This window comes from Oryzias latipes, chromosome 17, assembly GCF_053564925.1.
Source record: "Oryzias latipes strain Hd-rR chromosome 17, Olatipes_Hd-rR_3.1".
In the NCBI taxonomy this organism is placed as follows: Eukaryota; Metazoa; Chordata; class Actinopteri; order Beloniformes; family Adrianichthyidae; genus Oryzias; species Oryzias latipes.
This window is the reverse complement of record NC_136253.1, coordinates 36,727,680-36,752,769: the sequence shown is the minus strand read 5'-3', so window position 1 is coordinate 36,752,769 and position 25,090 is coordinate 36,727,680. Positions and strand designations below refer to the sequence as shown.

Below are 25,090 nucleotides of genomic sequence, written 5' to 3'. Positions count from 1 at the left end.
GTTTGGATCCTAGCATCTTGGCCAACTATAGACCGATATCAAACCTGCCCTTTATTTCTAAAATCCTAGAAAGAGTTGTAGTTAAGCAGCTTTACTGCCACCTACAGGACAACAGCCACTTTGAAGACTTTCAGTCGGGGTTTAGACCTCACCACAGTACGGAAACTGCACTAGTTAGAGTCTCTAATGACTTGTTATTGGCCTCAGAAAAGGGACTACTTTCTATTCTGGTCCTGTTGGACCTCAGTGCAGCCTTTGACACTATCAACCACGGTATTTTACTCCATAGATTAGAGCAGGACATAGGGATCAGAGGATCTGCTCTCCAGTGGTTTAAATCCTATCTGTCCCATAGGTATCAGTTCGTTTATATAAATGGCCATTCCTCTCAGTGCACTTGATTTAACTACGGAGTCCCACAGGGCTCAGTTGTAGGACCCATCCTGTTTATGATTTACATGCTTTCCCTAGGAAACATAATCAGGAAAAACACAGCATTCATTTTCATTGTTATGCCGACAATACACAGTTGTATTTATCCATTAAACCTGACCAGAATGACAATATAGAGAAACTGAACGCCTGCATCAGGGACATCAAGACCTGGATGACAATTAATTACCTCCTCTTGAACCCAGAAAAAACTGAGATCATTATACTTGGTCCTAAAAACCTCAGAGATACTCTGTCTGCTCAGATAGTCTCCCTGGATGGCATAAGTATAGCCCCCAATTCCACAGTTAGAAACCTTGGGGTTTTATTTGACCAGGATTTATCATTTAAGGTTCACATATTTCAGGCGTGCAGAACTGCCTTTTTTCACCTGCGGAATATTGCTAAGATCAGAAATTTACTTTCTAAGAGTGATGCTGAAAAACTCATCCATGCATTTGTTACGTCGAGGCTGGATTACTGTAACTCCTTGTTAGCAGCGTGTCCTAAGAGTTCCTTAAGAAGTCTCCAGCTTGTTCAGAACGCAGCAGCTAGATTGTTAGCTGGAACTAGCAGAAGAGATCACATCACTCCTGTGTTAGTTTCGCTCCATTGGCTCCCAGTTGATTCTAGAATCAAGTTCAAGATCCTCCTGTTAACCCATAAGGCCTTACATGGACTGGCCCCGTCCTATATTAAGGACCTCATAGTCCCTTACCATCCAATGAGAACACTTCACTCACTAAATGCAGGACTGCTTGTGGTTCCTAGAATTAGTAAAAGTACGGTTGGAGGTAGAGCGTTTAGCCACCAAGCCCCTGTTTTATGGAATAAACTCCCAGCTCATGTAAGAGAGGCCGACTCAGTTTCTACATTCAAAGCTAGACTGAAAACATTCCTCTTTGGACAGGCTTATTGTCAGACTAGTTAGTATTCAGAGATTATTTAACTTAATGTTAGTTTGTTTAAATTAAACTTAATAATAACTATTTCTTTTAAAAGGCTGCTAGAAGTTGAAGCTGGGGTAACTATGGTGCACTGGGGTTCTGTCCTCTTTTCTCATCTACTTCTACCCTTCCTCTCTCCTCTATTCTTGATCATAATTTATCATTTAGTTCTCCATGCCTCTGCCTGGTGCAGTGCGATTCATGTATTGTCCCTCTTTCCCTCTTTCCCCTCCTGGGGAGTGGGAGTGCTTCCAGACTCCTGTTGGTTCATCCGTGCTCCTGTTCCTGACCGTTTACCTCGTCTCTGCTCCTGCTCCTACACCTGGCTGTGGATCCTGTCTCCGGCTCGACTCGCGCCCCCGACTGTCCCCCCATCTCCATCTGGATGAAGCTCGTCTGCTGGACTTTATATATGTAGTTGTAGATTTAGATAAGTAAATTCTTCTCTAAGATTTCTGGTAAATCACCTGTCCGTCCTGGGGGAGGATCCCTCCTTCATATGGGCACCCCTGAGGTTTCTTCGTTTTTCCCCTGAATCCAGATTATTTTGGAGTTTTTCCTTACAGAGAAGGGGGGTCTAAGGGCAGGGCTGTCCAGTTTAGCAGCTGTGCCTTCTTGTTCCCCCTCCTCAGAGCTCAGCGCATATGTAAATTAGGAAAACACACAAACTTAATAAAAAAGGGGAGGCGACAGGAATATGCAGCAGAGCGGAGAGAGATTGTAACTGGGCATTATTCTCTGTTCATTCTCCTCATCAAAGGTACCTTTGTCTGTGTGCCTTTTCCTTCCTTTTTGAATAGTTCAGATGTTGCAGGTTGTTTTAACCCAAAAGGTCATCCATGTAGAGGAGGTGACTGATGTTGGCCCCATTTCTGAGTCGGTATCCATAGCCAGTCTTGTTGATTCTTTGGCTGAGGGGGTTCAGACCTATGCAGAACAGCAGTGGGGACAGAGAATCACGTTGGTGATGGACACTTGTGCAAGTGGCTTCAAGGGTGGTTTTCCACAGCTTCATTGAGTTTCCTATGAAGGCTCTTAGAGTCCTGTTGATGTTGTACAGCTTCAAGCATTCAGTGATCCATGTGTGTGGCATTGAGTCATAGGCCTTCTTGTAATCAATCCAGGCTGTGCACAGGTTGGTGTGTCGTGACTTACAGTCTTGAGCGACTGTTCTGTCGACCAGGAGTCGGTGTTTGGCTCCTCTGGAGTCTCTACCAATGCCCTTCTGTGTGTTACTCATGTATTGATCCATGTGCCTATTTATCTTGGTTGCAATGATGCCTGACATGAGCTTCCATGTTGTGGACAGACAGGTTATTGGCCGGTAGTTGGATGGGACTGCATCCTTTGAGGGATCCTTCTGGATCAGGATCGTTCGCGCTTCCGTTAGCCATTCGGGGTGAGTCCCATCTCTTAGCAGCTGGTTTATTTGTGCTGCCAGGCACTCCAGCTCTTCATACCTGAGACTCTTTCTTGGATGTCTGCCACTGTGATGGTCACTGGGTTCTGTTCAGGGAGGTTGCTTTTTGTTTTTTTTTCTCAGAGAGACCAGCCACTGGGCATTGCTGTTATGTGCTGTCTCTTTCTCCAATATACTTTTCCAGTACTGTTCAGTTTCTAGCTTTGTTGGGTCTTTTCTGCTGTTTTGACCCTGCCACTGAGTGTACATGTTTGCAGGTTGAGCCTGTTAATCCATCTGGATTCATTGGCTGGTAAGAGCCAGTAGCCTTTGTTTGGCAGTTTCCAGTCCTTCAGACATCTGGCTGTATCTCTTAGGTACTTGCTTTCTCATTGCACTTCTTTGAGCCTCTGTCTGCTGACTCACATCAATCCGAGTTGCCTTGATTTTGTCCTCTAACCGTTGCTTCCATGGTGGGTATTGTTTTCTTCCATGGTTGCTCTTATAGCCAAGCATCTCAAGGATCATTGCTGCTGAAGTGAAAACCAGTTCATTGGTTTCTTTGATTGTTGTGGTAGGAATTGCACAGTTTCCAAGTCTAAATTATTGGAGGTCATGTGTCTCAATCAAATTGAAACTCTCTGTTTAGAAGCAGATTGTCTGAAATCCCTTCTGTCATGTAGAACTGTAATTGAAGACCCTTAGATAAAGGTAACCGACTTGCAGGAGCATTCCTCAGCTACCTGTATCCTTAATTAGCAGTGTTGTCTGCATTTTTTTTTAAAATAAAGAACTAATATTTAAACAACAAATAAGGGGGAAAAGATTTTCCTGGTATGAAATAAATTCCAGATAGCTCTTCATCAAAATAGGGATTTTCTTTTTAAATTGAAATGTTATTTTTTATAATGGTGATGCTGTTACAATCCAAATGCCAAACCTGTGTTTTGAAGCCTTTATAAGCATTTATTTTTATTTGTTTGCTTTTCAAACAGCATAACTGAAATAAAAAAAGCTCAGTTTCATGTTATTACTTTCACAGTAGTCTTTTCCTTACTGACCAAATGTCTCAGAATTGCTCAATTAGGTATCGTCTTTCCTTTCTTGGCTTTCTTTGGCCTGCAAAAGAGGCTCTTCTCTCCTCCTAATCAGCATGCTGGACCCGTAGATACTAAATTCTTCAGGGCTTGTATCAATCAATTTGAATCTTGCAGCATTTTCCACATTTACCCCCCCCCCCCCCCCCCCCTTTCGCTATGTGTTGTACACTGTACATTACAAGAAAATCTCTTCCTGCCATTCAGTGTGACAGCAGAGATTATGAAATACTAGATTTGCAAAGAATTGTAACAATTTATGAGTGCCCATCTTTCTCTTTTACAAATTACCGGAAACCAAGATCATATTCATTAGAAATACTGTTGGTACTTGACCAAACACAATATTTCCTTTACGATAAAACACTACAAGATTGGTGGTTAAAAACTGAGTGATAAAACAGCTTTTTAGCTGAAGTATACCCTAAAAGGAATTATGAGTGGTCACAAAGAAGACACTCACTGACCAAAAGGAAACATCTACAGACCATGTTTATCCATTCGACTGTCTTCTAATAAATCTGTTTCAAAAACAAAAACGTCATGTCTCTTAGAATGAAATGATGCAAACCCAAGTCAAAAGTAGTCCTGTCACACGATTAATTTTTTTGTGCTACTAATTAATCATGACTTGTACTTAATCTATTTTAATCTAACCTAATAAATGCTGTTAGCCTGGGCGAAAAATCGATTGAATGAATTAGTTCAAATTTTTTGTTATGGGCCATTTAAAAAATAACTAAATCGAGTTTTTTTGTAATGGCGCATTTTTGACAAACAACAACATCATAGCACAGAGGAAACAGCAAGCAAGAACATAGCTACTGGTGAGAGTGGGAAGTCTGTTCCCTAAAAAGGAATAAAATCATCTGTTGTTTGGAACTGGGATGGGTTTGCTGCCACAGGGGTGGAGGAAGAGACCCCCCCCCCCACACTGCAATATTTGCCTAAAACCCATCGCAGTCAAAGGCAGCAGCACCACAAACCTATTCCAACACCTGAAACAGAGACATCCAGCCGAATATAAAAAATGACAGTCTCTCAGAGGGAAACAAAACCGCTGTGACCAAAAAAACATAGCCAAAAAACAGCTAACTGTAGCCGAATCCTTTGCACTAGGCACCGCATATGACAGGAAAGGGTTGGAGAACAGCCACCGAACCGTCGCTTTGCGTACGGCCAAAGACATTGTATGTATCCCTGTATGTTGTTGCATTGTTTGGGCTAGATACAATGAAATATGTCACAGTGTAATTTTCCACAGATTTGAATTTGTTTTGCGTTTGATTAAATAAAATCAAAATTTGCTTTAAGTTGTCTGCCGTTTGTACTTATTGCTTTCCTTAAGAAGGGGGGGGAAATCAGGAAAGAATCGAAAAATTGAATTAAAAAAAATAAAATCTGAGATTCTATTTTTAGGCCATATCGCCCAAGCCTAAATGCCGTAAAAAGCCTCATCTAAATATATTTTTTGATTTGTGACATTGCGTTGCAGTAAAAGATCAAATTTAGGGCTGCAGCTATCGATTCTTTTTGTAATCGATTAATCTAGCACTTAATCGATCGAGTAATCGGATAAAACGATTTGTGTGTGTTTTTGAACAACCAAAACAAATAATGCATAACAAAAATGATGTGGTTGTGAAATGAACAAGCATTTGATTTTAAAGATCCGCTCTGATGCAAATGTTACTTTGGTGTTTTGGTCTTGAGAAGTGGCGGAGCTAGAACATTTTGTATGGGGGGGGGGGGGGGGGGGACAGAAGACTTTGAACGGGTGGCACAACACCGAAGTGGAAGGCCATTAAAAATAAAAGAATCAGAAAAACATATTTGATCATTATCATTGTTTATATTTCGAGTAAAAATAATGCTCTTGTTATTTTTGCAATGCCTAAAGAAGCCTCGCGGTCCGCCGAAAGGCGAGCTACCGCCTGTCCCAGCCCCTGCCTCTCGGCGCCCCCTCGATGCTCTTAGCTGAGTGTCCCGCGGGGTCCGAAGCGTTTGCTTTGTAAAAATTAGAGTGTTCAAAGCAGGCCCGGTCGCCTGAATACCGCAGCTAGGAGCTCTCGCCGCCTGCCGAGGCGCCCCGCGCTGTTCGCCGCGGAGGGGGCGCGGAGTGGCTGACACCACCACTCGCTCGCTCGCTCGCTCGCTCGCTCGCTCGCTCGCTCGCTCGCTGCCGGTGGCACGCGCGGATCCCGCGCCTAAGGGTCGGGGTTCCAGCGGTCGCGCAGATGTCTTCTGTTCAGATGCTGAATGGAAGATGTGCTGTTGTGGTATGCCAGCTCTATTTTGCAGTAGAGACACTGCACCTTGTTCTCTTCTTAAGTGTGTAATGATCCCACACTTTAGACAATTTCTGCCGTTTATTTATAGATCTATTCTCCGCCATCGCGCCAACTAAATTCAAAAGGTCCGTGTGAATAAACGGTCCGTGTGACACAATCAAATCCCTGCGCCGCGTGTATAGTGCGCGTCAGGAATTTAACGAGGCTTCGAGGCAGAGTTTTTGCCTCGAGGAATTTTTGTAATCGAGTAACTCGAGGAATCATTTCCGCCCTAATCAAATTACAACAAAAAACTGCCTTTATGAAGTTTTTCTAATACAGACTTCCAACTTTAACTTTTAAACCAACAAGGGTTTTTTTTTTCATTTCAGAGGTAAAAGAAAAGAGAAAAAAAAGAACAAAACATCAGGTCCAGAGTTTCTAATTTAACACATAAAAACAGTAGGAACACATTTTTATGAGAATTCTAAAAATATTTACCACAAACTACGAAATTAACACATATATGTATGTCGATTTAATTTATTCCACAGTGTACCATTTCATGCGATCAGCCCCCCACTTACCCCGATCATTTATGATAACAAACACCTACTCTGGCTTTATCAGAATCCGTATCTGAAATACTTTCTTGATCTCACACGTGGGAAATTTGTGTGCTACTCAACTCAACTTTATTTATAAAGCACTTTAAACAGAACAAGGTTCACCAAAGTGCATATATAAATATATATATATATATATATAAAGCATAAAACACATAAAATAGGTCCGGATTCCAACTCAGTTAAAAGCCAAAGTGAAAAAATATGTTTTAAGAGCAGATTTAAAAATACTGAGTGAGTCTATCTGTCTGAGGTACAGGGGCAATTCGTTCCAGATTTTTGGTCCGAAGACCGAGAAGGCTCGGTCACCTCTCAGTTTTCTCCTGGTCTTCGAGACGACCAGCTGTGTCTGATTGGTTGACCTAAGGGAGCGGGGGGGGGTGTACACCTGAATCAGGTCAGACAGATATTTTGGAGCGAGTCCATGGAGACATTTAAAAACAAATAGGAGAATTTTAAAATCAATGCGTAAACGAACTGGGAGCCAATGAAGAGATGCTAAAATGGGAGTGATATGTTCTTGTTTCCGTGTACCAGTTAGAAGACGGGCAGCTGCATTTTGGACTAACTGCAAACGAGCAAGTAATTTCTGGGAAAGCCCAACATAGAGAGCATTACAGTAGTCCAAACGTGTTGAAATAAAAGCATGGATTAAAATCTCAAAGTCATGGCGAGAGAGGAGAGGTTTAACCTTGGCCAGTTGTCTCAGGTGAAAAAAACTGGATTTCACCACTGAGTTGATATGAGCATTAAAAGTTAAATTGCTATCCAGTTTCTCACCTAGACTTGTTGCTGTCTGTTTCAGGTGATCATTTAAAACGCCTAAGTCGACATGTGCCTTAGAGACATCACTTGGACCAAATAGCAGAACCTCTGTTTTTTCCTGGTTTAAGTGCAAGAAGTTACATGACATCCACAGTACGGAAACTGCACTAGTTAGAGTCTCTAATGACTTGTTATTGGCCTCAGAAAAGGGACTACTTTCTATTCTGGTCCTGTTGGACCTCAGTGCTGCCTTTGACACTATCGACCACGGTATTTTACTCCATAGATTAGAGCAGGACATAGGGATCAGAGGATCTGCTCTCCAGTGGTTTAAATCCTATCTGTCTGATAGGTATCAGTTCGTTAATGTAAATGGCCATTCCTCTCAGTGCACTCGAGTCAACTATGGAGTCCCACAGGGCTCAGTCTTGGGACCGATCCTGTTTACGCTTTATATGCTACCCCTAGGAAACGTAATCAGGAAACACAGCATTAATTTTCATTGTTATGCCGACGATACGCAGCTGTATTTATCCATGAAGCCTGACCAGAATGACCAGATAGAGAAACTGAACGCCTGCATCAGTGACATCAAGACCTGGATGACAATTAATTACCTCCTCTTGAACCCAGAAAAAACTGAGGTCATTATACTTGGTCCTAAAAACCTCAGAGATACTCTGTCTGCTCAGATAGTCTCCCTGGATGGCATAAGTATAGCCCCTAATTCCACAGTTAGAAACCTTGGGGTTTTACTTGACCAGGATTTATCATTTAAGGCTCACATATCTCAGGCATGTAGAACTGCCTTTTTTCACCTGCGGAATATTGCTAAGATCAGAAATCTACTTTCTAAGAGTGATGCTGAAAAACTCATCCATGCATTTGTTACGTCGAGGCTGGATTACTGTAACTCCTTGTTAGCAGCGTGTCCTAAGAGTTCCTTAAGAAGTCTCCAGCTTGTTCAGAACGCAGCAGCTAGATTGTTAGCTGGAACTAGCAGAAGAGATCACATCACTCCTGTGTTAGTTTCGCTCCATTGGCTCCCAGTTGATTCTAGAATTAAGTTCAAGATCCTCCTGTTAACCTATAAGGCCTTACATGGAATGGCCCCGTCCTATATTAAGGACCTCATAGTCCCTTACCATCCAATCAGAACACTTCACTCACTAAATGCAGGACTGCTTGTGGTTCCTAGAATTAGTAAAAGTACGGTTGGAGGTAGAGCGTTTAGCCACCAAGCCCCTGTCTTATGGAATAAACTCCCAGCTCATGTAAGAGAGGCCGACTCAGTTTCTACATTCAAAGCTAGACTGAAAACATTCCTCTTTGGACAGGCTTATTGTCAGACTAGTTAGTATTCAGAGATTATTTAACTTAATGTTAGTTTGTTTAAATTAAACTTAATAATAACTATTTCTTTTAAAAGGCTGCTAGAAGTTGAAGCTGGGGTAACTATGGTGCTCTGGGGTTCTGTCCTCTTTTCTCATCTACTTCTACCCTTCCTCTCTCCTCTATTCTTGATCATAATTTATCATTTAGTTCTCCATGCCTCTGTTTGGTACAGTGCGATTCATGTATTGTCCCTCTTTTCCTCTCCCCTCCTGGGGAGTGGGAGTGCTTCCAGACTCCAGTTGGTTCATCCGTGCTCCTGTTCCTGACCGTTTACCTCGTCTCTGCTCCTGCTCCTACACCTGGCTGTGGTTCCTGTCTCCGGCTCGACTCGCGCCTTTGACTGTCCCCACAACCACGGCTGGATGAAGCTCGTCTGCTGGACTTTTATATATGTAGTTGTAGATTTAGATAAGTTAATTCTTCTCTAAGAGTTCTGGTAAATCGCCTGTCCGTCCTGGGGGAGGATCCCTCCTTCATGTGGGCACCCCTGAGGTTTCTTCGTTTTTTCCGGAATCCGTTTTTTTTAGGAGTTTTTCCTTACCGCGAAGGGGGGTCTAAGGGCAGGGATGCCAGTATAGCTTAGTCAGTTTGTTAGTTCATTTTAGTATTTTTCTATTGAACTCTTTGTATTCGTGATCCTTTTGATTTCATGTTTTACTTCGAAGCCCATCGAGACGACTGTTGTTGTGATTTTGGGCTATACAAATAAAATTGAATTGAATTGAATCCATGTCTTAATGTTATCAAGACATTCTAATAACTGGTGAGCAGAATATGCTTCTTCCTGTTTTAACGGTATGTAAATCTGACTGTCATCAGCATAGAGGTGGAATGAAATCCCGTGTTTGCGGAGAATAGACCCAAGTGGAAGCAGGTACAATGAAAAAAGGAGAGGCCCCAGAACAGAGCCCTGAGGTACGCCACATGTGAAAGTTGCTCTACGGGATTCTGCACGTCCAAGACGGACACAGAAGTTCCTCTCATTTAAGTACGATCTGAGCCATTCTAAAGCACTACCTCGAAGACCCACCCAGCTTTCCAGGCGAGACAAAAGGATTTGGTGGTCAACTACTGCAGCAGCATTGTCATCATAAAAAGAAAATAGAATAATACATCAAACAAAGTAAATGTAAACAAATAAGGTGGTATAATAATAATAATTTATAACTATTTCCAAACAGTACAATTTAAGCAAAAATGTGCAAAAGTTATCTATTTCCTTTTGTAAAGTGTTATAGTATTGGGTAGGAAGGATTTCCGGCATCGGACAGTTTTTTAGCTGTCTGAGCCTCCTAGAGAAGCAGCTCCACTGTTTGTCCAGAAGAGGGTGGAGAGGATGCTCTGGGTTGTCCATGATGGATAAGAGCTTGTTCAGTGACTTCCTCTCCATCACTGCTTCCAAGGTTTCCTGTTTGCAGCCAATGACAGAACCCGCCTTCCTGATCAGCGTTATCCCTTACATAATAATAAAAAATAATAGCTGTGGCGCTGTGGCTATGTTTTGTTTTTAATGCAATAAATTGCCACTTCTTGTCAGAATATTGCAATACGTTTTGGCAAATCTCTGACTTTTACTTGAAATTTCTTTTATTTTAATCCAAGTTTAAACTCAAGTTCTAAATAAAGAATGGATTGTTTATTTTAAAGAAATGTACAACTAGCTGACACACTTGGACATAGAGAACATGGCATAAGCCAGACACATCAGTCAGAAAGTGAACTTATCTTCCCAGCTGTTTAACAAATAAATCCAGCTCTTCAGGAAATAAAAATCCAATCACAACCTCTGGCCGTCCAAATGATCCCTCCTGTCCCCACCAGGTGCAAACAACACAGTAAGGCTAGCTGCTTGAAGGGCACTAGCATATTTTATCACGCATGTAACAGCATTTCTAATCAGCTCCTTGACTGAAGCCGCGTTAAATGCCCCCCCTCACCGCCACTTCTGGCAATGCATTTAGGAGAAATACTTTTGGCCATCACAGGATGCTTTCATGTCTTCAAGAGTCTTTGATGAATGGATAAAAACATTCATAACTTTCACCAATCATAAACCTGTTTAAAGCTCACAAACAGGCTTCTGACAACTGACTTGGGAGAATATTCCTGAGTAGAATACTTTCAAATACAGTGCATAACTAATCTGACAGTGTAAATTGGAAGCGCATGTTATACAGCAGTTACATTTGCTAAAGGCAAGCTCAGTTTTGGACATTTTATAAAAAGTGAGGTGATTTTAAGGAAAATGTTCTACCTGTCAGTCAGTGGTGCGGTGCCACATCTACGTGACGTGTTGCAGAAACATTCAACTGAGCGGTTTGACCTACAACACTTCATTTTCTTCAGATAGTGACTTGGTTTGGGTAGATGTGAAAGCTCACCTGTACTGTGGATCAAACCAGAATCTAGTTTCCAAAAGAGTAACAGATTTTTAAGAATGATGACAATGTTAAAGACACCTATTTAATCATGAATGATTGTTTTAATTACTTTCTAACTGAGTAAACATAAAAAAAACTACTAAAAACTGATCAAATGTACCATATTTACATAAAAAGCCAAACTGTAGGAGGATGAAATGGCGGTGCCTTTTTTGCTCTTCCATATCATTTGTGTTTTCCTGTTTGATCTGACAATAAATCTGAGACCTGACCAATCATCTCGTGTGTCCATCAACAGTCACTTCCTGGTACAGAAGACAGCAGTTATCTGTGGTGAGGTGTGCTCCAACATGTTGTGTGATGTGTTTCTTTTCTCTGATCTCACTCATCTCCCCCAACAGATTTGTGGGCATTCATCCCAAAGACTGCACAGAGCTGCAGCGGGAAGGTAGAGCTGCAGAATGAGCCTCTTTAACCACTCAGTGTTTGGATGGAGGATCATCCTTAAGAGACACTGAAGCATTGTTTTACGAAGCTGAAGACACCAAGAATAGAAAACACGGTAATCAGCTTTTTCTAAACATCTTTGCAGGTTAAGACACTACTCCACCATCACCACAGAGTCAATGGGATGGACGTGCAGCAAGCCAAAGTACATGCAGGATGGAAAGCTGTGAAGGAGCAGGGAGAGAGAAACACTTCAGACATGAAGCAAACCGACTCTGAACTGCTGACTGTCGTTTAGCATGAAGAGAATTATGTCCAACTGAAGATGGACTTTAAAGAGCTCTGAGATGAAACATACATGACGTCCTTGGAGGCAAATCCACATCCCCACATAGTGGTGCTGCAACAACAAGTTTGTTCCTGCTTTCATAAGATGTATTTGGCAGCAGCACATTTGAAAAGACGATTAAATCATTCAATAGGAATACTCCATAAATATGTGTCTGTAAAAACATCAAAATGGGGGGTTCTAGCAGGTTGCTGCCAAGCTTGTCTGCTTTTTCAGAAGCTGTGCCAAAGTGACACACAGCATGTCATGGAGATGCATTGGTGTGGCGTCTCCCAGTCCTGCAGCAGAGATTACAGCCAGGCTTCTGCAATATCTCCAGAGCAGGAGGAGGATGACATGACTCCTGGCATGCTTTGGAAACAGCATGTGGGTGAGAAGCATGGCACTAACATTTCACAAACTGGTTACTTACAGGTAGTAAGTGTAGGAGTGATAGGTTCTTCTGCCGATTGGGGTGGTGGTAGGATTTAAGCAGTGTAGGAGGGAAGGGATGGAATGAAAAGGAAAGAAAAAGTAAAAACAGATTAATGTTTGAAAAAAGAAATGAACAAAATCAGATATGAAGGCACAAGTGGAGGTAAACCAGTGATTGTGAGAGCAAAGGTGATCGCTTGGAGTCGTGTCATGCTTTGCAACGAGAGTGTCTCAGCACAATGCAGAAAGGTTCCTGATTCCAACGGAGCCGCTGGCTGCTACAAAAATGATCGTATGTGACCTCCACGGCGGAAACTTAAAAAGCAATTCAAATGTCTAAACACAACTCACTTTCCCTGTTGGCTTCAGTTAATGAGACAAACTTCACCAATGAAGGTGTCTCCATCTCAGCTTTGATTAAGCCTAATTGAAAACAATTCCATTACTTTCACACCCACCCACTGACTGTTACGCTGCTCAGGCAGACAAATGTAATGTTCCCGGCAACAAACATGGAGAGTCGTAGTCAAGCAAAGCTGACTACATCTCCATAAACTGAGCTGGCCTTTAGACTTCAGCTATACATTAAAGAACAAACAAAACCAGATACACACAAAGTTTATTGTCTTTTTTTTCATCAAGGCACTGCAGATGTGGAGTTCAGCAAGAGAAAACCTTAGAAGTTGATAGTGTGGGATCTTATTTCTCACTGTGGACAGAAGGGTATTGATATTTGCTGAGCTGCAGCTCTTTTGATTGCTGGATATGCACAGAAGACCTCTGCAGCACGGGGTCTAAAGCTAATGTAAACTTTGCCTCCGGCAATGCAGCCATCGCCTTTCCTTCTGAGCCTTTCAACAAATTCTCCTTTTTCTCTCTTCATAGCACAGAATTCAAAAACGTTTCTCTGTCACCGAAGGACTGCACATTTGTCGGAGGCTGCCGCAGAAATGACTGAATTTTTCATAGAACACTTGTATCTCCTGGCAGTAAACAGTGTTAATGGGCTGTATCAGCTTAATCAAATTCATTCTTTATGATGACTCTAACAAAGCTGCTGTTATGAAGGGAGAAATATTAGAAGACGCAAAAGTGAAGCCGCCTATTTTTGAGGATCCTGCAAGCCTTGGATTCATCTGAAAAAAGCAAGTTTACCTTTTCTTCATTAGGAGCGCCACTCCAAGGAAGATAATGATGAAGAGGAGGATCCCAGCAATGACCCCTGCGATCTTCACCGTGTGGTCCGTTTGTTTCTCAGGCTCCACTGAATCCGGCTTGGGGGTTGCTGCACCTGGAAAGTAAAAAAAATCCATTGAAAAGGGCTGCTTTTTCCTGACATACAGGGATTCCTTCCCAGTTTTCAGCATGAAAGCGAAGAGGTGGATTGTTGTTCCACTGACCAGAGAGCGACTCAGCTATTAAGGGTAAAACAAAGTGACACTTAATTGTCCAAAGAGGTGCACCTTGATCCCTGGTCTCAGTGGACTCAGCTCTGTGTGATGGAGCTTCAGGGCACATTATAAATGAATGAATAAATAAATAAATAAATAAATAAATAAGAGACAAAACCCTGACAAAGATTTTACTCTACAAGTTTAATATAGCTGGAAATATACAAAACATTTAAAGTCAGACTGAAAGCAGGAAGTTTATAAAGAATAATGTGCAAAGAGACGTTTTTTTCATTTCAAAAATGAAAAAGTTCATTCATTCTTTGGAAAACAATTGAAGTGTTGCCAGAAACAACGTTCCAACTAGAAAACCCCATCGCTGGTCAGCAGTGATAAGATCAGAATCTATAATGACCTCCTGCTAATCTTTAGATAATATTACCATTTTCTATCCTACTCATGTGACAAATCTGTGTCCTGGGATGTTAGCGGATACACTTGTTGCCATTTTTTACATGAACTAATTTTATTTGAAAAGAAATGTTTCGAATTCAGAACATTGGATGAATACACAACTGCTTGAATCCTTCCATTGAAATGGATTGAGGTGACGTTTTATGCTGATCAGAAGGCCACAGATCTGACCTGTTAGTTGGGTGTCACCAGCGGCAGGGACGATTCGGACGTAGGGGGTTGTAAGCTGAGTCACCAGAATGGCAGCTGAGTTTTTTCAGAGAATCCAGAGGCACGGGGGAGAAAGAGACAAGAGAGACGATGAAAACAGGCAGCTTCTTACACAATGTCACAGAGAAAGAATTACAAGGTACCCTAACGACAGCCAACTGTAAAAGCTGGATCATTGGCTGTGACTCCTTAAGCCGATATTCCCAAGCTGTCCATAGAGGGGCTGAAATCAAACCCCCAAGATGGAGCACAGTCAGTGAGTGAAAGAACTGCAGCTACAGCTTTATTGACTCTGTTTTATGATTTTGAAGTCTCACTCCCATCATGTTTTGGTCTTTTTTCATTATGACCAATCTAAAAACCTGTGTCATTTTCTAGGACATAGTTTCTGCAGAGCGTCAGGAGTTCATTAGAAATCCCCTCTGAGTTGGAACAGGGTACGCCCACCACCTCTTCTTCTCCCTATTGTTGAGCAGGCAGCTTGTGGCCCCCCTTCGTATTTTCTACATCAAATATGATCTTTTTCAAATGGCATTTTTTTCATCTGCTCCTGATTCACAACAATTTGAATAAAAAAATCTTCAGAAATGCAGTTTTGAGCTTAATATTCTTTACAGAAAATAGCCACAATAATATGTTAAAAACACAAAAAATACATTTTCATTGCAGTTAGTCTTTAAGGCGTTGAGTAGAACAGTCATCTAAGATCCTGCAGACCTTTGAAGTCACACAGGCAGGACCCTAGTGTTGCAATAAAAGGTGTATTTGATCCAAAATCACTATCTTTAAAAAAAACTGCTTTACAATAATAAGGAACGTATTTATTGAGGAGAAAACTTGTTAAAACTGTTATTTAAAATGTTTAAAACATTGCATGCAAGTGATGTTACTCTAACTAGACTGTGCAGGCACATTCTAGCTTTCTGACAAAACCTCACCTTTGGTGGCAACTCGCACACAGTCGATTTTAGTTTCCTGGACAAAGAAAATCATACATTATTAAAGACAAAATGATACAGCCACCACATCCATGTACTCCCAATTACAACACAATGACTGTGACATGACGTGCAGTTAACCGAGGACGCCCACAGATTAGCAGGGCGAGTCTGCTGACGGCTCGGCCAACAGTCATCAGCTGGCAGCTTGTGGCTGAAAGTGGTCAGCCGGTTTGCAGAAATCAGAGTCCTGCGACAAGAGGCGAGCTCAAACACAACACAGGAAGAACCCAGAACATGTAACGGTGCGTCAGCTGAGAACAGCTTTTGACAACATCAAGAAAGGAGCAAAAACCTGCACTTGGCAGAGAAGTCTGCTGACAACAGTCTCCCTGACTGTCCCAGCCATGCTGTCCAATGAGCATGCTGCCTGGATGAGAACCTTCCCTGCTCATTCCCCACTGGACTTGGTCAGAATGAAAACTTAAAGCTGCTGTTTTCTATGGACAGAGCTGTTAGGGCCTGAATATTCCTTCTACACAATTATTAAGAAATGTTTGGTGGCTTCTTGTTATATGATGATGTGGTTGTGCCATGAGTTAATAAATGAAGAAATTCATTCAAAAAACAACCCCAATTCACACATTATTCATCTATATTCTTTTTATATATCTAAAAACCTGCTCTCTGAGCACCAGCCCCTCCCAATCCACGAAATCGATTGGTTCCTCACATTGTGATGTCACAAAGTGAGAAATGGCTCCTTCCAGGAAGAGTTTCTGCTGCCAGCTCCGCCCCCACACTAACACACACTTTCTCAGTGGAGCTAGCGGTGATCGGCCAAACGCTTTCATTTTCTCTGCACAGTCTGCACATCCACCTTTGCAAAAGTTCAGATGTTTGTTTTCGTGGAGAAACGCAGACACGCTGCCGAGGGCGACTCTAGCATGATGTCATGAAATGGGCGGCACCCACAAGGAGAGAAAGGCGGAGCCTCAGAGATCGATGCATCTTACTTCTGGGTTGGAAAAGAACTCAGGAAGATAACTGAAATTTAATTTAAAAATGTTTCTTTAGTGTGCAAAAGGTAATATATTAATATATGACCTTATATATAGATATAGTTTACTCTGAAGGGCTTAAGAATAAGAGGATACAGGCCCTTTAAAAGTTTAGATCTACAGCAGGTACTTTAAATGTGATAACTTTTCAAAATAGAAAGTAACAAATTATCACAGCTAACAGGAAACCAAACTAAACCCAACTGTTTTCAACACACCCCATTAGCTGTGCTGACAGCCTGGAAATAGATGCTGTAGCTCTTCTGCGGCAGCAGAGGCACATTCCAGTAACCATTGTAGGTCTTGTTGTCCCCCACGGTGAACGGCTGGGGCGAGAGCAGGCCGGCGGCGGGAAACTGAGCGGTGAAGTAGTACTGTGAATTCAGAAGTGTGGCATTCTGGAAATGAATGGGAACTGGGTAGCAGCGCAGGATCTCTGCGGTCCCTCGGGCTCTGCGTGGACGTTCCTCCTCCACCACCACCTGGTACACGCTGCAAAAGAGCAGAAAAGAAAGAAACTTGGACTTTTATGAAAAACACTTCTTCTGAGTAAAAACACAATTTTAGAAAATCTTTTTTTATCTTTATTTGTCACCAATATCTGAAGAAAAAGTCCATCCACCTTCCGAATCCATTCATCCCTTTTGGTGGCATGAGGTGGTCGGAGCCTATACCAGATGCCAAAGATGAGGCACACCCTGACGTTTCACAAGTACAGGTCACCCCCAGAGAACCACACACTCACACCTAAAGACAGGATTTAAACCAGCAGCTTCTTGCTGTGAGGCGAGTGATAACCATTACACCACCATTCAACAGAAAGCCCCTCTTTTTTAAACAGAATCAAACACTTGAAATAGTGCAGCATAAAAGAACAGTAGACAGGGCTCAGCATTACATTCTTGTCATTAATCAGAGGAAGAAATCCAAACTTAATATACATATACATAAAAAACAGAGCCAAAGATGCAAACATGATCTGTGAATGGTGAGAAAATCTGCAGTGATCTATAAATAATTTCATGAAGAACACGAGGACAATATTTTCCTCTCCAGTTGATCATGACACCAGTGAACAGCTACCTCCCACTTCAGCACTAAACATTAACTAACTTTTTTTGTTTGCTCCAGTTGGAGATTTGGATTTTTGTGTTAAACTCTATGGATACCGGATCTGTTTTATTTGACATAATCAAATATCTGTGTTGATATGAAGCTACCTCACAACTATACATTTTTATATGTCTTGACTGTAAAGAAATCTGGAAAAATAAATCTACACACTAAAACACCAGAAGAAAAAGGTTTTAATATTTATGCAAAAAAAGGGGTTGGAATTCATTCTGAATACTCAGAGTTTCACAGACAGAAAAACAGGTTCCTTAAGAACTGTGATCTGGATCAGCAGTCCCCAACCCCCGGTAGAGGTAAGATCTTAAGCCCAAAATTCGGGTCGGGTCGGGGACTAAAATGACAATCATTACGTTCGGGTCGGGTCGGGCCGGGCTTCTCTCCGCTGACGTTTTTAATAAATATATGTTTATAAAAATGTATACCAAAACGATGTGTGGATACTAAACTAAGGAATACTTGTTATAAATAAATAATTTGGTTAAAACAGAGAAGGCGCTGTAAGGTCATTGCTGTATAAGTACTAAACAGGAAGCGCAGACGCTGGGCTGCAGTATTTCTCCGTGTAATGAAGCGAGTGCTTATCATCAAGATCTCTCTTTCACTCTCTTTGTCTGGCCCCTTATTCTGTGTTCCAGCGTTATTTCGTTGTGCATTTATCATGATCATAAAAATATGTAGAATATTTTAACCTTAAGAAATCTGGCATTTTTTTCTGCCAAAAACACTATGGGATAAATTGAAATTTCAGGTTTGCTTCAAGCTCGGGCCTGCAAATCAAGTTAATTGGTCGGGCTCGGGCTGGGTTGGGCTTTAATGCCCGCGGGCCTGGATCGGGTCAGGCTGGACTTTTTAGGCCCGATCTTCCCTCTAACCCCCGGGTCCGTGGGTCATTACCGGGCTGCACAGAAAAAATAACTTTTATTACTTCTGTTTTATTTATTTCGGAATCTGAAAGTTGTTTTATTTTGAAAAATTCTCTGTTCCATCCGACTATGTCATTTTTGACGCAGGCCAAGGCGCTCTTCTCGGTCTCGTGATAGGTTACCGCTAAAATAAAACCCAGGAACTAGCAAAATGAGTAAAAAACAAACGTCTTTGGAAGGTTTTTTGCCAAGGGGAAGAGGCCCAGCCAGGAGACACAAGAGGAGCTTTCCACTTCCAAAAAAAGAAAGCTACATTTAATAGACAGAATTTCATTTTTGCACCATGAGTGTGGGAAGAAGAGAAGATGATGACACCTGTGCGATGTACACCGAGAGTGTCAAAATAAAAGCACAGGGTTCGTCTTGTCACGTCTTTAATCCTCCCTCCTCCTAGTATTGTTACAATAATTATCCGCCTACATTTGAAAGACCGCTCCGTGGCGTGAAAAAGGTTGGGGACCAGTGATCTAGATGGTAACGTTGTTCCTGTGAGAGTTTTAATTCAGTTCAATTGAATTTTATTTATGTAGCCCAAAATCACAACACTCGTGTCAAAGAGTTTCGTACTGATAATTCTAAAGTGAACATGAAATCAAAAAGATGATGAATTAAAATCAACTCAACAAAAATTTTCGGTGACGTGGCACCCCCTTATTGAATATGTGAAAACATTTACTTTTGACGTTTGAGGACTTGCATGTGGGAAATTGAGACTGTTATCAATCATCTCTCTTTTGTTTCTCTTAGTGTTCCTTCATCTGTTTTTAGAGCCTAGGGTGGGTTGGGTGGGAGTTTTTTTGTTTTGTTTTTTTTTGGTTTTCTTTTTGTCTGTTCTTGCTTATTTCTTAGTTATATTCTACTTTCTACCTGTTACCTGTTTATGTATAACAAAATTTTTTGTTTTTGTTTTTGTTTCCGGTCTATATCTATAAATATGAGCCCAACAATACTGTAACAGGATACTGTGAATGAAAAAGCTGACAAATAAAGTTTGATAAAAAAAGAAAGAAAAAAAAGATGATGAATACATAGAATTCAATAGGAAAATTCTAAACTGAACTAACTAAACAGATTAAACTAAAGCGGGCATCCCTGCCCTTAGAACCTTCTTGGAGTTTTAACCAGCTTCCTCCCACAATCAAAACATACTTGAAAGGTTAATTGATGAGGGTTAAGCTAAATTTTCCTCAGGCGTGAAAATAAATGTGTGGTTTTTCTCTCTCTGTGTTGCCCTGTAAGCGACTGTGAACAGTCTTTGGTGTACTATACCACCTTTTAGGAGGCGTTAAGTTCTGGCAAACTGCCACTCCAAACTAGAATGAAGTATTTAAAAAAGATGGATAGGTTGCTCTTGAATTATATCAACTTGCACAACACGGATCAATGCTGATATGCAATAAAGACAAGCGAATGGGTGCAAGAATGAAAATTTTCTGTAATGGTTTTGCAGATTATCTGACATCTTTTGCACACAAAGTTGTTTTCTGTGACACAGCTTTAAGGCTGGGCACTCAAACCATTCCAACATGCACTCTGCAGCTAATCAGCTGATCTGCACAAATGATGGGCAATAATATTGTCACAACAGGGATGAAAGGTGGGGTAAAGGAGCCAATCAGGGTTCTCATGTAAAGCCCCAAAGGGCAGCAGCCGGGGCTTGGAGGAGGGATGAGTATTGCACACATGGAGGAGAGGAGTGGAGTGTCCACAGCCTCACACTATCTGTTATAACTCCCAGCTGTTTCCATCAGACAGATTAGAAATACTTAAAGTCTGTGTGCCACTGAGAGTCACACCATTGGATGTCTTTTTGTTTGAACAAGATAGTCCTAAAAGTTAGACTAAAGTAATAATTCGATCAGGGATTCTACCAAAAAGAAAGGACATAAATTTGATACTTTGATTCACAGAAAATGGTTTGTGTACAAGTGAGATATTTTCCTACATTTATTTTTTATTCCAATGTGAATAAAATACCTTCAAGAAAGTTTCACATTGGAAATTTTTAATTGTAAGTCTTTCATGGAGTGCGAGAGGAAAAAGCACTTCATACTTGTTAACTTACAAATGAATAAAGAATCTCAACTTGTTTAAACATGCAAATGAATCCCAGAGAGGACAGCGAGCATTTAAGATAGAAATGTAATTTGTAACGTTTGTAACGTTGTAGCGTTCAATATTAGCTCCTGCTTTGACATTGGACATCAGCCTTGAAAGGGGAAAACAAAGATTGCCTATTGGCTGACAGTGATGAGCACATCAATGCTCCGTCTGCTTGAATTTGTTTGAATTGCAGGCAATTTATGAGTTTGTTCTTTAGGAAACCACTTAAACCAGGGGTATTAAACATACGGCCCGCGGGCCGAATCCGGCCTGCCAGGTGGTTTAGTCCGGCCCACACATGAAGTGTAAAAATCATAACGATGTTTAAAAAAGAAAGCAAGTTTCTAGTCCATTCCAGTGGCGATTTATCATTTTTTAAAGAAATAACCGTAATGCGCAATTCCGCCACTAGGGAGAGCAAAGTAAAAGCTAAACAGGTGAAACAGCATAACTCTGCATGTGCCAAAAACAAAACCTAACAGCTCTGTGTCTGGGTAGGCAGTAGTTTGGTTCACCACTGAAGGATGATCAGTAGAGACACCCTAATGACCAAAATGTTGTCAAGAAGAAAAAAAGGTTGAAGTGAAGTCCTGAGCTTTCCAGGAAAATGGAAAGCGTTTTATTTGTTCACGGAGCTGAATGCAAACCTGCATGCTTGGTATGTCATCAACAGGTTCTCCAAGAATATAACATTCAGCACCACTATGAGACTCTCCACAAAGAAAAGTTTCACCATTTGCAGTTAAGAAAAAAAAAGATTTAGCAACTATTAGCTGGACCGATAAATAACCATCTGGATTTACTGCAGCCGTGACGTCAGTGATGGAGCAGTGACAGCTAGCTACCTTACTGCAGACAAGTTGGAGCAAACATCCAAACCATTTTCTGATGGTGAACTTATTGAAAAATGCTGAAGGCTGCAGAAGTCTTGTTCCCAAAAAGCAGTCGACCTTAAACATGAGTCTCTCAGAATTCCGATCAGATCCAACATCTCTGAGGAAACATGGGCAGCCATATGAAGGATTCCAGTCATTTATTGTATTTTCAGTCACTATTGATGAGAGCACCAACATCACACATAACTGTGCATATTTCTTAGAGGTGTTAAAGAGACGTCACAGCGGAGTTTCTTGAGTTGATGGACACAACAACTGATGACATAGTCAGCTCTCTAGTTACTGTGCTGGACGATGTTGGAGTGAACTGGTCACATGAAGTAATTTTGGTCACTGATGGCGCTCCATCAAAGGTCAGGAAGGAGGCAGGTGTTTCCACAAAATTCAGGCAGAAACCAGGAAAGATTCTTATAATTATGAATAATAATAATAATGGACATTTCATTGTGTTTTGAACACTTGAATGACAGTAAATGTGTTTCTGCACAGGATTGGAATCCTGATATTGACGGTCTGGTGAAGTTTCAGGAGAGAAAGGAGGTTAACTCCAAACTCTGATTCTCACAAATGTTTGCAAGTTTAATTTAGTGTAATTTTGTCATCGTTTGGACGTTTACATTTTAGGAAGATGTTTCATTTTTGTCTGTAGCCCCTCTTGAATTTATTATCAGGATTGCTTCAGTGTCAGATTTAAAATATTCAGTCTGTATAAAGTTGAATAAACTAATATTTTTAAAGTGAAATTAATTTTATTTAAGATCCATTGGCCTCTGTGAATGAATGTGTAATAAGAAATGAGTAGGCTACCATGTTGGTTGAGGCATGTTTTCCAATTGAGTAAAAAAACAAGAATAAAGCTGTTTGCCTTTACGCTACTGGTCCGGCCCACTTGAGATCAGACGGGTTGAATGTGGCCCCAGAACCAAAATGAGTTTGACACCCCTGACTTAAACCATTACTGCGTATATCTAATCACACATGTTTAATCCCTGTATTTACACAGAACATGCATTATGAAAATGACAATGGGCAGAGGCAAGAAATGTAAGTGACCCTGAACATCCATCTGACAAGTAAAAAAAAGATGTTTGTGCAGAAGATTCTCAGCACTCACAGCTCTGGACGTGATCAATTGCTCCCTGCGGTTGGTAGTGTCTGAACCAGTATTCTGCAGTGTACAGCATATTTACCCCTGCAGTTAAAGTACATTCGAAAATCTGCCTTTGCACAAGGTGGGTTTCCCATGTTTGGCATCTAGGTGAGAAAATGATGACATTTTTAACCCTGCTGAGAGTCTGCAGGAGAATTCAGCCTTTAATTACATGTTCCTATTGAGGGCAGAGGTCAAAGGTGAAGTACAGGTGGTGCAGTGGAGCCAGTTAAGCAGCTGCAGAGCAGCAGAGAAATGACCCTTCAGCTGAAATCTACTGTCATCGATTAAGAGACATAAAATGTGTAGTTTGTCTCATCAGCAACGGTGATGAGACAAACTACAGGAGTGAGGTGAGCCACCTGGCTGGTTGGTGCAGAGACAATAATCTCCTCCTGAACGTGGAGAAGACGAAGGAGATGGTGGTGGATTTCAGGGGCCTCATTTCTAAAGGTTGCGTACGCACAAAAGAAGGCGTACGCGAATCTCTACGCAATAGTTGAGATTTATGAAAAGCAAACTTGACGGGAAAATGTGCGGTCCTTCAAGCTCTGACCCAGGCGTACGCACAAAAACGGGTGGAATGAGAAACGGCGACGCCGTCGGCAGATGGAAGAAACACGTGAAAGTGAAAATGACAATACTGCCTCTCAGAAATAACATGAAGACTTCACAAAGCAAGTCTGACAATTAACAGCTACACCAACACCCGTTTGATCGATCAGCAGTGAAACAAACAAAACAATCAAACGAAAATTACAACAGAAATTCAAATGAACACTTATTTGGAAAAAGAAAAGTGAAATATGTTCTGCAATATTGGCATGTTGTGCAATTCATCCTCATAAATAATGTAGTTAACAGAACGAAATAATGTACAAAACTGATTAGCCGCGTGTATAATGTGTCCGTCTGGCGGAGCAGATAGAGGTGCAGACAGACAGACGGATGGATAGATGGAGAGAGATGCATTAATTGTCCACTTGGGAAAGTTGTTTTCATAGTAAAACATTTCTTCATAAGCTACAGAATTATGGTATTCATGCATATGCCTTTAGTTTGTTTTATTTTTGATAAAACAATGTATGGCGTATGTCTCAACCATTCAGAAAGCAACAAGAAATTACATTTGCTGATCAATTTCCCATTTCCACGTGGATTATTCCCGACATCTGTAGCTTGTCAGATGTAATTAAATGGAGGGAAATAAAATGCCCCATCACAATGCGTAATGACGCACAATGGCTGATCTGGCGCTCTTAGAAGATGTGGCAAATGGAAGAATTCAGAGTGAACGCATCTTTAGACAGCAAGAAGACTTGCTGGCAAACGAGGACGAGTGGCTTATGAGCCGGTTCTGACTTCCTCCAGCCGTCCTGTTGGACCTCTGCGGGCTTTTGGGGGGGTGTCACCCGGTGCATCTGGCGCGTCGTGTCCCCCTGCGCCTCAGTCACCACTCCACTTAAGGGATTCCCCAATTATTGCTGCAACGCGTCCTGCCGGAAGTCCCTCCAACGCATCGTGAGGGCAGCTGAGAAGATCATCGGTGCCCCCCTTCCCTCCCTCCAGGACATCTACAACACCCGCCTCACCCGAAAAGCCCTCTGCATTGCAGATGACCCCACCCATCCATCCCACAGCTCCTTCAGTCTGCTGCCATCCGGGAGAAGACCACGTCGTCTCCAGGCCAGGACCAGCAGACTCAGGCTATCAGGAAGCTGAACTCTCTCCCAGCCCTGCCCCCATTTCCCTCTTGTTGCCCCGTTGCCTCCTGCTCTGCTGGACCCTGACATACACACGTCATCTACCTCATCAGCACTAAGTGCACCTTCACCAGTCTTCCAGGAACTAAACTACAGTTACTTTATTTTTTTCTCCTATTTATAGTGTGTTTATTTGTTTTATTCTGTGATTTGAAGTTGTTTCCCCGTTTAGACTAGAGTTGAAGAGAAACAGAATTTCAATTTCTATGCATGTGGAAACGTTGTAGAGATTGACAAAGTTACTTTGACTTTGACTTAAATGCTATGTGTACTTCTCATCATATTTCTTTATACAAATCCTAATGTTTGGTCATGTATTCCTTTAAAAACCCAATAAACCTTGGATTGTTTTGCCAATATCAGCACTTAGTATTCCAAAACCAACAGATAGAGAGATTAAGAAAAGAAACTGTCAGTCCCTGGTGGCTTTCTGTTATCTGATGATGTGGTTGTGCCATGACTTAATGACAGGCTGTGTGAGCAGAGCTGGCTTCTTTTCCTCAGGCAAAATACCAAGTGCCAACG

At 41.6% G+C, this 25,090-nt stretch overlaps 1 protein-coding gene across 8 annotated transcripts in view; it reads right to left on the bottom strand.

Moving 5' to 3' along the window:
- LOC101173688 (protein tyrosine phosphatase receptor type M) overlaps nt 1–25,090 on the bottom strand; it is a 301,112-nt gene that overhangs the window by 149,465 nt on the left and 126,557 nt on the right. For 6 of the 8 annotated variants that reach the window (XR_013650742.1, XM_078935433.1, XM_078935435.1 and 3 more), the window contains 5 exons: nt 16,815–17,088; nt 15,536–15,572; nt 14,559–14,633; nt 13,678–13,813; nt 12,521–12,550 (listed from right to left, as the gene is read on the bottom strand). Coding sequence is in view for 7 of the 8 variants with exons in the window: in XM_078935433.1 (XP_078791559.1) it covers nt 12,521–12,550; nt 13,678–13,813; nt 14,559–14,633; nt 15,536–15,572; nt 16,815–17,088 (552 nt within the window). In the remaining variant the exon portion in view is untranslated. The remainder of the gene's footprint in view (nt 1–12,520; nt 12,551–13,677; nt 13,814–14,558; nt 14,634–15,535; nt 15,573–16,814; nt 17,089–25,090) is intronic. The other 2 variants (XM_078935436.1, XM_078935437.1) reach the window with 1 other exon arrangement.